The sequence below is a fragment of the Amia ocellicauda genome, chromosome 17, assembly GCF_036373705.1.
Source record: "Amia ocellicauda isolate fAmiCal2 chromosome 17, fAmiCal2.hap1, whole genome shotgun sequence".
Classification (NCBI taxonomy): Eukaryota; Metazoa; Chordata; class Actinopteri; order Amiiformes; family Amiidae; genus Amia; species Amia ocellicauda.
Window position 1 is genome coordinate 2,733,061 of NC_089866.1, and position 12,710 is coordinate 2,745,770.

Here is a 12,710-nt window from a genome sequence, read left to right on the forward strand (position 1 = left end):
CGGGGCTAGAGACCGCGGAACGTGAGTGAATAATGTCCACACGTTACTGCAATTAAAGAAAGGAAGGACCAAGGAAGTGATTAAGGGAAGGATACAGAAACATCTTTATCTCTTTTCTAGACGCAGGTTCGTTCAGCCAACCAGAGCCTTACATCACGGCCTATCTGCACAGCTACCTGAATCCCAACGAATACAACTGCACGGCGCAGAAGAGGATCACACTGAGCATGGTCCACAGGCCGGATCACAAGCCCTATACCTTCTTCCTTTCTCCAGAGTAAGGATTTGCGTCCTGTTGCCTTACGACTTGGACTGCAAAACAACAGATATGAAATTAAATCACAGTTTACACAAGTTTAGACAAAGCACGTCCAACATATTTACAATATAGGTGCTCCGACATTATTGTCCCGACATATTATTGGATGCACTTCCAACCAGAAGTCTGTCTGTCACATTGGAATGGAAAACCAATCTGATTTATTTTTATCCCCCTCACCACACACACACACACCTTTGATATCTCTGTGCTGCGGAAGATGTCTCCAAGGCTTTCACTTTCATGGAAAATTACTCTGATGGTACTTATTTAAACTCCTTTCTGTTTCCATCAGTCTCAGCAGGTTCCCATAGTTTCCAAATAAATATGCGAGACCGTTCAGGGCTGAGAAGCGGGGAGTGGGGGGTGAGAATGCGCAGACCGAGCAGAAAGCACTCGGAAAGGATAAACCTTTTAGTTGAAGAAATATCGTTATTTCAAACATGCCAGGAATATTTACCCAACAAATAAATATTTTTCCCCTCATTTCATGTTTGACTAATGCTTTATTTTCCCCTTTTAGGACAAATACCAGAATTATCTGAACAGCCTCCTCACAGTCCTGTAAGTGACTGAAAAGAATGGAAAATCACGAGATCTGACAAGCACTCGTTCCCTTGTTTACTCTGCAGAGTGTTTGACACCACGAAGGACTACTACGTCAACGTGACCAATGGCTGCCCGGCGCCGGTGGTGTACCTGGAAGTGGGCGTGTACTCGTCCCTGTGCCAGTACTTCAACGACCAGGAGCGGCGCTGGAAGACTGATGGCATGGTGCCCCTGGAGGAGACCACGGCCGACACCGCCTTCTGCCGCACCGAGCACCTCACCGCCTTCGGGGCCAGCCTATTCGTCCCCCGCGATTCCGTGCAGTTCATCATCCCCGTGAGTTATGGTCCCCAAGGGCCACTTCATCACGACTCCTGGACATTTTAGTCTCAGTGGAAAAACAAAACAGGGCTCCTGAATGAACGATCACCCGTTTTCTCTAAAGATTAGTCGTACCGTTATCTTATTGCATCAAGCATTTGATTGACAGAACAGGATTATGTATCATTATTTTGTGAAGTTTTGTGAGGACCGATATTTGATTGACTTGCATAGATTATTTATAATTGAGCCCTCAGGAAAATGAACTACTTGCAGTGCAAGAAGTTTTGATGCTTCGTCTCTTTCAGTTCTTCAAATAATGTCCCCAAGTTCCATTACATTTCCCAGCAGCAAGTTCGATTCAATGATATTTAATGTTATTCAAATATTGGACCCGGGGAAAACGTCTGATGGAACTATAATGTAGATTAAATAGATCAGATTATGATATTTAACATAAGATGTAAATGTGTCAAAACTGCTTGGAATGCAAATACTTAATTTTAATTACTGTGTTCTGTGTTGCCTAGAGCAAGTTATCTCCCGGCACTCCCTTATTTGGACATGACGCCCAATAGGGGTCCCAATTCTGAGTGACTCTGTGGCAATTGTTTGCTGTACTACTAAATAGTCTATTAAAAGCGATGACGACTTCCAACATCATTATGGTTTAATGACCAGTCTGTGCTGGCCTGTTCCAGGATCCCTCCCCAGGCATCAGCTACATCGTTCTGCTCGCGTGCACTGTGAGCTTCATCAGCTATGCAGTAGTGGCTATCATTGTGAGGAAGCTGGACCTGATTGACATCAAGCGTGTGGGGGTCATTCCCTTCTGTGGGAAGGACGGGCTGTTCAAATATGAGATCCAAGTGAAGACCGGCTGGGGGAGAGGATCTGGTGGGTAAATGGGATTGAGTTTGTAACTTGTAGGTCTTCTCTGTTTTGTGAGTTTCCCTAAATCAACCCTTAATCCGATGATCAACATTTCTAACATTGTAGTCCAGTGCTTCAGTTCTTTTACCTCTTGTATTAGTTTTATTTGCACCTGTGGAGAAGGCTAAGAAAGGGCATAAACATTGAAAACCCTCTGTCTACTAAAGGTATCTCCTGTGATGCTGTACCTTTCCCCACTTTGTGCCACCACCGAGCCCCTACCTATCGATTTACATTTCCCTGTAGTACACTGCAGACTTGCTGTTTGCTGATAAAGTCATGGCTAGCTTCTGTAGTAGAACATGTCCGTCCTGCTTCATTAACATCTGAACTGGTTGGCCTCTCGCTTGCAGGCACATCGGCACACGTCGGGATCAATCTGTACGGCCGAGATGGCAGAAGTGGCCACAGACACTTGGACGGTAGCAACACCTTCACAAGGAACAGTCTGGACATATTTCACATCTCCACAGACAGCAGCCTGGGCAGCATCTGGAAAATCCAGATCTGGCATGACAACAAAGGTACAGTTGTCTGCAGGGACAGCTGGTTTCAGGGGACCAGACGGATTGCAGATGGCCCATTTGAGTGTTTAATGAGGAGCAGTGAAATTGCTGAAAGATGTGAAGGAAGCCGACTCCACAATCTGTTGTTCGTCGTCTTAGTCTTTTTAAAACTATGAGAATCTTCTCGTAATTAAATATAGTAAATCCAAAGCTGCTCTGTTAGCTTCTAGAATGATGTAATGGATTGGCAGAGGGATTCGTTGATACAAATATCTTTGTAAAGCATGGGAACTGATTAAAAGATTGTATTAATCGAGAGAGCAGAGAGAGTCAATAACTCCTTTACTTGGAGTAGTTAATTGTTAGTAAGGTAGTTGGTAAAATCTCCCTTGGCAAGTGTTTTGTTCTTGCATTTCAAGACTGATCCCTTGAACACAGTTTATTTTTATCATTAGTCTTTGTATTTGTCTCCTTAGGGCTGAGTCCCTCTTGGTACCTTCAGTATGTCGTAGTCAAAGATCTTCAGACAGGCAGCAAGTATGTTTTCCTTGTTGAGGACTGGCTCTCGGTGGAGAATGAGAAGACAAATGGGATGGTGGAGATAGAGGTTGAAGCCTCAAGTAAGTGAAAGTATTTATTTATTTTAATTTTAAGTGCTACAGTTGCAGTTCACATTCGCATCAGGCAAACTGAAGGTTCAAAATAAAAAACTTAAGTTGTCCCAGGTGGCCTTCAATTCATGTTCATAAGAAAAGAGGCTGCTTTGGTTGAGCCGCTCCATTATTCTTTGGTCCCCACAGCGGATGCTGAGCTGAAAAGCTTTCCGCGGATTTTTGTGGCCGAGCTGGTGAGAGGTCTCTCTGAGAAGCACCTCTGGCTGTCTCTCTGGGAGCGTCCCGCACGGAGCCGCTTCACAAGGGTCCAGAGAGCCACCTGCTGCACACTCCTGGTCCACCTGTTTTTCCTGGCCAATGCGGTGTGGTATGGCCTTGTAGGGGACAAGAACAGAAGGTACAGCAGCCCTGTGTGTCCTTTGACTTGTGTTGAATGAAGCCAGTCAATGGGTGTCTATCTCTGGAATCTAGGCTATGGCCACAAATACATTCACTTTCTTCTCCTTCATCATGCAAGACATGATGTTAAATCAGGGGTGGGTCATGATTTGAACTATGAAAAGAAACACCGGCACTTCACTCACGCTGTGGTAATGTGTTTTTTGTTCGCAGCTACACTCCTGTGTCCAAGCTGACATCGGTGAATGGCGAGACCGTGGCTGCGGGGCTGGTCACCTGCGTCATTGTCTACCCGGTCTACCTGCTGGTGCTGGCTCTCTTCAGGATGGCTCGCAGCAAGGTCAGACCCACCATCTCCTGTCAACTCCCTCTCCCAGGCTCCCTCTCCAGAACCGGCGAAGAACACACTGTTCTTTCTTGTCGATTAATAGACTTTCGTTAACCAAATAAAAATTCAAATAAACTTCAGAGAGGATGAGTGCACACCTCTAGCTCCGCAGGGCTCATGAACGCCAAACTGAGAATGGAATATGTGGGACACTGAAGAACAAACCCCCTTTGTGTGTCAGTGGAAAGTATTTGTTCGGGGATTTAATCTCTTTCACTGTGCCGTGGCGAGAGTACAGCACTTTGACATGGAACATTTTCAAATGAGAACTGAGAATAAAGAGAATACATATAAAGGCTGATTTTGCGGGGAGGTCTGAGGGCCCAGACAGCAGCCATTGATCTCCGGCAAACGTGTCTCTGAAAATCGAGTTTAGCTCCGGCTTCAAAGGCTCGGCCGCTTTTGTAGATTCTACACAGAGACACATTTTAAAATGTGTAGCGAATCGCGTCACGCCTCTTTGCCAGGGCTGTACGTCTTGTTAAATAAGTATCCCTGTTGCAGGTCTCTGTGGAGCAGGCCGTTCCCCAGCTGGACCAGGAGTCGCTGGAGATCGATGACTATCTGGACAGCTTGGCCTCCGGCAGCTCCTTCCTCATCTTCAATGGCATCCCAGGGGAGGTAATGGCTCCGTTTCAGAGTTTATGTGCTAGTTCTCTTTTGAGGCAGGGAAGTAAAAATGCCACCAAGCTGATTTATCAGCCAATATAACACACCCTCCCCAGTGCTGCAGTTGTGTTCATTGTGAAACTTCTTTAAAGGCATCTTAAAGAGAGAAGGGTATCCACAGTTCAGGGAGTGGAGTTATCAATAAATAACTCCTCTAATATTCCATGCACACTTTTGATGTATAGATACACCGATCAGCCATAACATTATGACCACCTGCCTAATATTGTGTAGGTGTAGCAGTTTTGGAGATGCTCTGACCCAGTCATCTAGCCATCACAATGTGGCCCTTGTCAAAGTTGCTCAGATCCTTACGCTGCCCATTTTTCCTGCTTCTAACACATCAACTTTGAGGACAAAATGTTCACTTGCTGCCAAATATATCCCACCCACTGCCATGATAACGAGATTATCAGTGTTATTCACTTCACCTGTCAGTGCTCATAATGTTATGGCTGATTGTATGTATGTACCTATGTATACATTTATTGGTTTTTTTATGTATCCTGCCAAAACATCAAATACTTAAAACCATTTTTTTTTTCTCTTCAATTTTTGTAATATATTTTTAAGGAGTTATAACTACAAGGCCAGTACAGTACAGACACGGCTTGTTCTCGATACCATTTACCCAGCTAAGGATCTGCAACCATAGCGATATTTAATCTTTTAGAAGTTATTTCCCACAGACAACAGGCGCAATTTCACATGCGTAGAGCAAGAATTGTACAGCCGAGATGCAAATTCAATCAGCCTGTTCAGAGGTGCTTTTCTGTTCTCTTTAGACGTACTCTGAGGAGACCAATGTAGACATACCGACTGTTACACCAAAGAGGTAAGGTCCTTACAATCCTGAGAGCCTGGTCGACTATTTGCACATTCATTCATTGATTCCCAATTGGGGAGAGAGGGGGTGTTAGTAAGAATGGGGCATAAAGAGCAGAGCTTGAAAATAACAAATCTATTTCAATTACACCAGCAAAAGAAATAACCAGGCCCTGTATTTTCTCTAAAACAAATTAACTCTCCAAAATAATCTCATCACATCACCGTGGAATGGGTCATTTTATTTTGTTATATTCTGTTTTTACAAGCTAGAGTTGCAGTAAACCAATAACACAGAAATGCATTGTCACATTGCCTTTATTAGCTTTCTGATTTTGCGTAATATTGAATAGTCGTTGTAACTTTTTTTATCGTGCAGTTCCAGTACTACTCCTCTCATGTGCGTAATTGCGAACATCTCAGAGGGGCCACTCGTTCTGAAGAGCCCTCTCTTTGAAAAGATAAAGATGGAGAGATTGGTTACCTTCTTCTTGTCCCTCCATGTCTGTTTCATTCATGTTCACAGCTTGCACAAAGCAAACTTCCAGGAACGAGTGACCTCCTGGCCAGACCTCCTCAACGACACGTCCCTCATGGCAGGCAGCCTTCCCAAGCTGAAGAGAGGACAGGGCAGCCGGCACCTGGGGGTAGACATGTCTCTGACGTCAGAGGAGGATGACCTCTACAACAACAGGAACAAGTACTTCACGGCTTCAGGTAACGTCTCTGTCGAGACACCGGTCAGCTTCACACTTCACATGCACTGAAGGGTCTCCAACTGCTATTAAGGACCGTTCCCAACCTTTAACCGATCTGTGTCGTGTGCCTGTGCTGAAGACAGAGTCCTTACCTTCATCTAAAACCCATTCCCTGCCTTTACAGTCCCCTGGGTGCATGTAATCAACCTCAGATATGCGAAGTGCATGATATACGGATAGGTAGTCAGACTCCTTTTAAAAATGTGTCTAAATTATTCTCTTGGTCACTTTGTTGTCACAGATGAGGATTTAATAAAGAAGATCTTGGCTGATGGACAGCTGCAGGTTTCCAAACTGCGAGAGGCTCAGCAGTACTTCTCTCAAACGGAAAGTGAAATGGCGGACTTGTAAGTATATCACATGAAACTTATACTGATTACATTTGTTAATGTTCAAGCACACTTCTTTCTCTGCTGTGTGAATGTCTGGCTGGCACTGGCATTGCTTCTGTGGCTTCAAGTTTCTTTTAACGTAGTCTCTAAGCTTTACCTTTATTTAACTTAACTGCCTCCAAATGTAACTAGTGGGAAAGTAAACATTTACATATATGTATTTAAAAAAACACAATGACTCTCAATTGCTCACAAGTTAAATTATTTTTCTTGCCTTGTCTCGGCAGGTCCAGCATCTTTGGGGACAAGACTGAAGTAATTCTCCTCCAGAAGTTGAACGAACCCCCTCCTCCTCCAGGGGTGGTGAGAAGGGAGCCCCCCAAGCCTGCGTTCACCTCCAGGACGGGTACGTTCCCCTCTGTTCAGTTTAGAAATGTCTCCCCTCTTCCAATCCCATGGGGTGTCCTCTCTAGGAAGTAGCACAGATTTCGATGACCCCCAATGAAGACACACAGCGTCCTGATGAAGGTGTTGGCTGGATGCTGACTTTCTGCTTTCTGCTCCTGTTGTGTCAGCAGTGTTGACTGACGTGTCGATGAGGCCCCCGCTCCCCCACTGGTGCAGCCAGGCCGCCCACGTCCTAAGCTTCCTGCTGCTGGCCGTGAGCAGCGCCATGTCTGTGTGGATCGGCCTGGGCTTCGGCTCCAGTGTGGCCCTCATGTGGCTCATCTCCACCATCTTCAGCTTCCTCGCTTCCTTCCTCGTGTTGGAGCCCTTGAAGGTAATTGACGGCCGGCCCCGATTACAGCCAATGTGGACCGTAGAGAATTCCCATCACACCAATCTGAGCTCTGGTGCGGGAGGTGGGCAGGGGGGATGCGGTGCTGCTTTTGCAATGATGAGTGATACCAGCCAGGAGATCCCGTTCAAAATCTCATGTATTTTAATGGCCCCAAAAAAACATTTAGGATGCTCCTGTCACCTGTGTATTCGGCTTAAAGTCTGTAATTGCATCAATTTCTTTTTAAATTTGAACGGTTAGCTTTATCTCCGTACAGAAATTAGATTGCAAAGTGTAGATCACCTTTCCCCGCCGCTCTGTATATACCTCACCGCCACTCATTTTCAGCAAGCATTGGCACTCTGAAAAAAAGGAACCACCGACCCTTTTGTTAAAAGCATGAATAGAAGAAGTTGTTGCATTTAAACATATTGGATACTTTAAATGCAAATCTTTTTTTTTTTTTTATGGATGGAAACGTAGTAAAAGCTCGGCCGTAGTTTCACAGTTTTTGGCACTAAAGATGTGACCCGAGTGAATGTGTTGCCCTGGTGTTTGTGGCAGAACAGGATGTGAAAGGCTCTCCATTTGTTTTCCACGACCGCAGGTCCTGCTGGAGGCCCTGTACTTCAGCCTGATAGTAAAGAGGATTCGGCCCGAGGAGCAGGACACCCTGGTCGAGAGCCCGCGGGTCGAACACGTCTCCGAAAGGGTTCAGAAAGTCCGACCACCACAAGGGTTCGCCTTGTTCCAGGCCAGGGAGGAGGCCAGGAAAGTGCGAATGCTGCACAGGATGTTGAAGGTAAGAAAGCAGGACATTCAGCCAGAAAATATCTTGCGTCTTGTTCAATTCGAGGCCTTAAATTCATGAATAATCCTTGATTGTTTTTTCCTTTTCTTTTCTTTTAAGAACTTCCTCATCTACATGCTCTTCCTGTTCGTGGTGCTGCTCATGAACTACGGAGACTCAGTCAGGGATGCCAACAGCCAGCAGCTGCACAGCATGCTCTGTCAGAGACTCGGCTCCAGCTCCTTCCACAGCATCAGGAAGTAAGTGGCACAACGGTCGCCATTTTACAAGATACTGTGTTTTGAACAGTGGTTTTCAAACCGGTCCTGGAGTACCCCCTGCCCTGCTGGTTTTTGTTCCTTAATTGCTTAATTTAATCCTTCATTGACCTAAGAAAGCAATATACCATTAAATTAAGTAATTAAGACCTAGGTTGGAACAAAAACCAGCAGGGTAGGGGGTACTCCAGGACCGGTTTGAAAACCCCTGGTTTTGAATAATGCTTTTATTGAAGTCACTGGACGTAGTCACCAGTACATTTGTTCTGTTGGTGGCTACAGTCCTGGGGCGTATCATGCTCTCCATGCTGACCTTGGAATTTTCAGCGGCTTACGGTTTCCAACAAGAGCCAGGGGTGGAAAGACTCGCCAGAGGACCCTGTGCTGGAGTCTACCAGCCCGGCCAAGTGTGAGCGTCAGGGAAGGAAATGCTCTGTGCTAGGTCGTCTAAAGTGTACTCGTCTCTGTGCTTCACAGACAGGAGGACGCATGGCTGTGGCTGTCCCACTCGCTGACTCCATACCTGTACGACAATAAAACCCTGCAGAGCGAGACGGGGAGCATCCTCCTGGGGTCGCCGCGGCTGCGCCAGATCCGCTCGCACAAGGGTGAGGACAGTCTTCACGGGTCATTCCTCCTGAACCAGTGTCACTTCCCGTAAAATAGAGTTTACGGGAGCCTTTACTGTGATTGCAAGGTCCAACGCATTGTCTGGCGGTTGTGAAACCAGACCTGGCATCAGTTCCAGTTCGATTCTGGAACTCATGTGCTGAGACGTGTGTTCCTTTGTGTTCTGCTTGCAGGGTGTCCCGTGGCAGAACATTTCCAAATGGGCTCCTCGCTGGGAGAGTGCGAGCAGCTCACCTCCTCCGTGGACAATACTAGGCCGACCAATGAGTCCCAGAGCTGGACCAACTCCCCTCCAGACCTCACTGGGTAAGATGTCTGTGCTCAGTCCTGGGGAAACAGCGGAAGTTCACGTGGTGTGGAACGTGGTGCCTTCCTGTTCCAGTAACTTTATACATTGTCAGACCTTTTTATGGAAAGCCCTGAGCCTCTAAGCTTCACCTTTCTAGTCACTTTAGCATAACAAAGCCTGAGGTTTCAGAGAAGGCAACACAAGATAGGTGAGTTTTCCCAAAAGTTATTTCATGACACTCTTTTTATTAAAAGCTCAACTTCTAGTTCTGGAGAATTGCCAGGCCCTTCTTTGGGTGGAGTTGTTCTCTCGCTGGCCACGGCTGTAATCCTGCAATGTGCAAATGACAATTGTCCCATTTCTCCACTCCAATAGCTTTAATTTTCAGCATCTTTTCTCCGCTGGCAGGGTATGGTACTCGGGTAAGCTCTCGGTTTATAACAGTGGGGGCTACGTCCAAGAGCTGACGAGGTCCATGGAAGAATGCAGAGTTGTCCTTCTGCGCCTACAGAAACACAACTGGCTGGACAGGATGTGAGTACAGAGAACTGGGACAGGCATTGTGGAAAGCTCGAGCCGACACGCAGCTCAGATGTCTGGCAGATGTGGCAGAGGGACCTGCCAGTGGCTGAGGAAAGGGAATATATATATGTGCATGTCTGTCTGAGCCACTGCCTTTTTGGGGGAAAGGATTAAAGAGCTCGGCAGCTGTGATTCAGGAGACTTTCAGACGCGTCAGTAATAAAACACCTGACAGTGGTAGATACTGTCTGAGTTTTAATGTCCCGTTCTTTATGTCGAGGGGAAATAAACATTGGGTGGAAGGGACTTCTGTGTTTAATGTGAGTTGTTAGTTAATTCAGGCAACTCTTTTTGAAGTCGTGATGGTCAATCATGCTACTTGTGAGTATTAGGCAGAAAGCACAGAAATAAATCTAGACATGAAGCACCTGTCAGTTTTTTTTCCTTGGTTTTTTTTTGTGTTTGTGGGAGTTGAATCTCACTTAACATCCTCCCCCCCGTGTGTACAGGAGCAGGGCGTTGTTCGTGGAGTTCAGTCTGTACAACACCAACACGGACCTGCTGGCCGTGGTCACCTTCCTGGTGGAGTTCCCCCTCTCAGCAGGAGCCCTGGTCAGCATGGACATCAAGGCCACAACCCTGCAGAGACTGAGCTCCGGCCTCGACCTGCTGCTCCTCATGATGGTAACTTCACGGTAACTGGACACGGCAGTGCCCAGTACGCTCCATACAGGAGGGAAATAAATAAACAAACAACTGAAATCTGATCACGAAGAATTAGTCTGTCAATGAAGATGTTGAGAGCAAACCTTGTTGTTTTCAAGCCGTGACCCCACTGACTCACTGACCCTGCTCTTCGTGTGTCCTAGGTGTTCCTGCTGGTGTTCGTGGTTTATTTCCTGGTCCATGAGAGCGGCGCGGTGCGCAGGGAGGGCTGCTCGTACTTCGCCCACCCGTGGAACGTGGCGCAGTGGTGCTCCATCGCCCTCTCGCTGTCCGCTGCGGCCCTCCACCTGAGCCGGGCCGCTCTCGCCGACCGCCAGTGGGAGGCCTACCTCCAGCGCCGCGACAGCTTCACCAACTTCTACCAAATCGCCTTTCAGAGCTCCGCGTTCACCGAGCTGGCCGCCGTGCTGCTCTTCCTGCTGATCGTCAAGGTAGGATTCAGGGCCGTTTCTCTCGTGGGCCGAGCCAGGTTCCTCTTCGTTCCCAGGAGGCTGTGTTGGCCTAACTGCGGCTCATGGTCTGGTCATGTGCTCCCCCGGCAGGCCTCTCACCAGCTGCGCTTCCTGAGGGAGTGGTCCGTGTTCGGGAAGACCCTGCGCCGCTCGGCCAGAGACCTCCTCGCCGCCACGGTGGCCCTGGTGCTGCTGCTCCTCTCGTACACTCAGCTGGGCTACCTGGTAGGTACCATCGCCCCCCCACCGTGATTCTAGTGCGCCACCCCTCCCTGCTTGTGAATCAAATCAAATAAGCAATCAATCACAGCAATTAAATAAACTGAATTGATAAATGTCTGTTGTATTAGATTTTAGATTTTTTTATTGCGTTCACAGACATTTTTTTTTTTTTTTTACGTTTTAATGAAATTACCATATTCTATTGAAAACCTCCTCCAATAAAGTGCTATTAAAAAAACCTCCCATATCAATTCTTGATAGAAATTCAAGAACTCATTTAACTGGACCCGTGTTCTCCTTTTTTAAGGGAGAAGTAATAACTGCCTTGAATCCAGTAGGAAATTCTCATCTATTGGCTTTTTTCAGCCTGCTGACTTCAGTGCGATAAAATGACTAATTTTACAAAACACAGAGAAATTAATCCTAACATGTTTACAGATATCTAATAAGTATCCAGTTTTTTTTTATGTTCACACTGAAGTGAAATAAATACATCTTTAATGTGTACCGCCCCCCCCACCCCTCTCACCGTGGCTTCCTGTAAGATGCAGTAATTGGTTGATGCACTAATTGGTTCTCCACTTCCTGCAGCTGGAAGGAATATTAAGTCAAATTAGAATATAACACTCCCAAAACTTTCAGCTAAATTTAGATCCTCTGAACTAGAACTGTCAAACATAACCTAAATAATAAATACCAAACAAATCTGATGAAAGCCACGGCACATCTAATTAGAATTCATTAGATTAAATTCTAAATCTCTCACAACTTTAAATAATCATAACAACCATGTCTGTCTCTCGAAGGTGTTCTCCTCCTCGGCCGAGGGTTACCACAGCCTGGCGCAGTCCTTCCTCTCGCTCCTGGCCGGGCCCCGGGGCCTCTCCCTGCCTCGGCACTCGGCGTTGAGTCTGGCCTATTACTACAGTTACATCATCGTCCACTGCTGGCTCGTCCTCCACGTGTTCGCCGCCGTGCTGCTCAGGAACTACAGCCTGGTGCGCTCCGAGATGTACCGGCCGGCCTTTGAGCCCCAGGACTACGAGATGGTGGAACTGTTCCTGCGCAGGTTGAAGATGTGGATGGGGCTCAGCAAGACCAAAGAGGTAGGTCCCCGTTTCTTTTATTTCAATTCTTATTTACTGGTTTTGTTTTTTGGAGAGGGTCATGGGGTTTTAAATGAAACTGGCAAGAAAGCTAAGCGGTTACTTTTAAAAATAAATCGAAGAGTAATCACATCGTTCCAAAGGAGTTCATGTATTGATCCAGATCTGTATGCTTCCTCGATTTGTCTCAGATTCTTTGCCCTTTTCATCATTTCGAACTGCTTTATCTATCTTTCTCACTTGCCTGTTGGAAGCTGCTCCCACTCATTCTCTCACTCTTTCTCTGTGGCGTGTGGTGCTG

General features: G+C 46.5%; 1 protein-coding gene across 1 annotated transcript in view; it reads left to right on the forward strand.

Moving 5' to 3' along the window:
• Positions 1-12,710, forward strand: part of pkd1a (polycystic kidney disease 1a) — a 69,148-nt gene that overhangs the window by 51,535 nt on the left and 4,903 nt on the right. The window contains exons 25-46 of the mRNA XM_066690241.1: positions 121-277; positions 952-1,204; positions 1,891-2,086; positions 2,476-2,646; positions 3,105-3,248; positions 3,429-3,639; positions 3,855-3,981; positions 4,534-4,650; positions 5,484-5,533; positions 6,050-6,240; positions 6,523-6,628; positions 6,901-7,019; positions 7,192-7,394; positions 8,002-8,196; positions 8,305-8,444; positions 8,940-9,070; positions 9,266-9,398; positions 9,790-9,915; positions 10,413-10,587; positions 10,773-11,060; positions 11,172-11,306; positions 12,110-12,409. Of these exons, the coding sequence (XP_066546338.1) occupies positions 121-277; positions 952-1,204; positions 1,891-2,086; positions 2,476-2,646; positions 3,105-3,248; positions 3,429-3,639; positions 3,855-3,981; positions 4,534-4,650; positions 5,484-5,533; positions 6,050-6,240; positions 6,523-6,628; positions 6,901-7,019; positions 7,192-7,394; positions 8,002-8,196; positions 8,305-8,444; positions 8,940-9,070; positions 9,266-9,398; positions 9,790-9,915; positions 10,413-10,587; positions 10,773-11,060; positions 11,172-11,306; positions 12,110-12,409 (3,668 nt within the window). The remainder of the gene's footprint in view (positions 1-120; positions 278-951; positions 1,205-1,890; positions 2,087-2,475; positions 2,647-3,104; positions 3,249-3,428; positions 3,640-3,854; positions 3,982-4,533; positions 4,651-5,483; positions 5,534-6,049; positions 6,241-6,522; positions 6,629-6,900; positions 7,020-7,191; positions 7,395-8,001; positions 8,197-8,304; positions 8,445-8,939; positions 9,071-9,265; positions 9,399-9,789; positions 9,916-10,412; positions 10,588-10,772; positions 11,061-11,171; positions 11,307-12,109; positions 12,410-12,710) is intronic.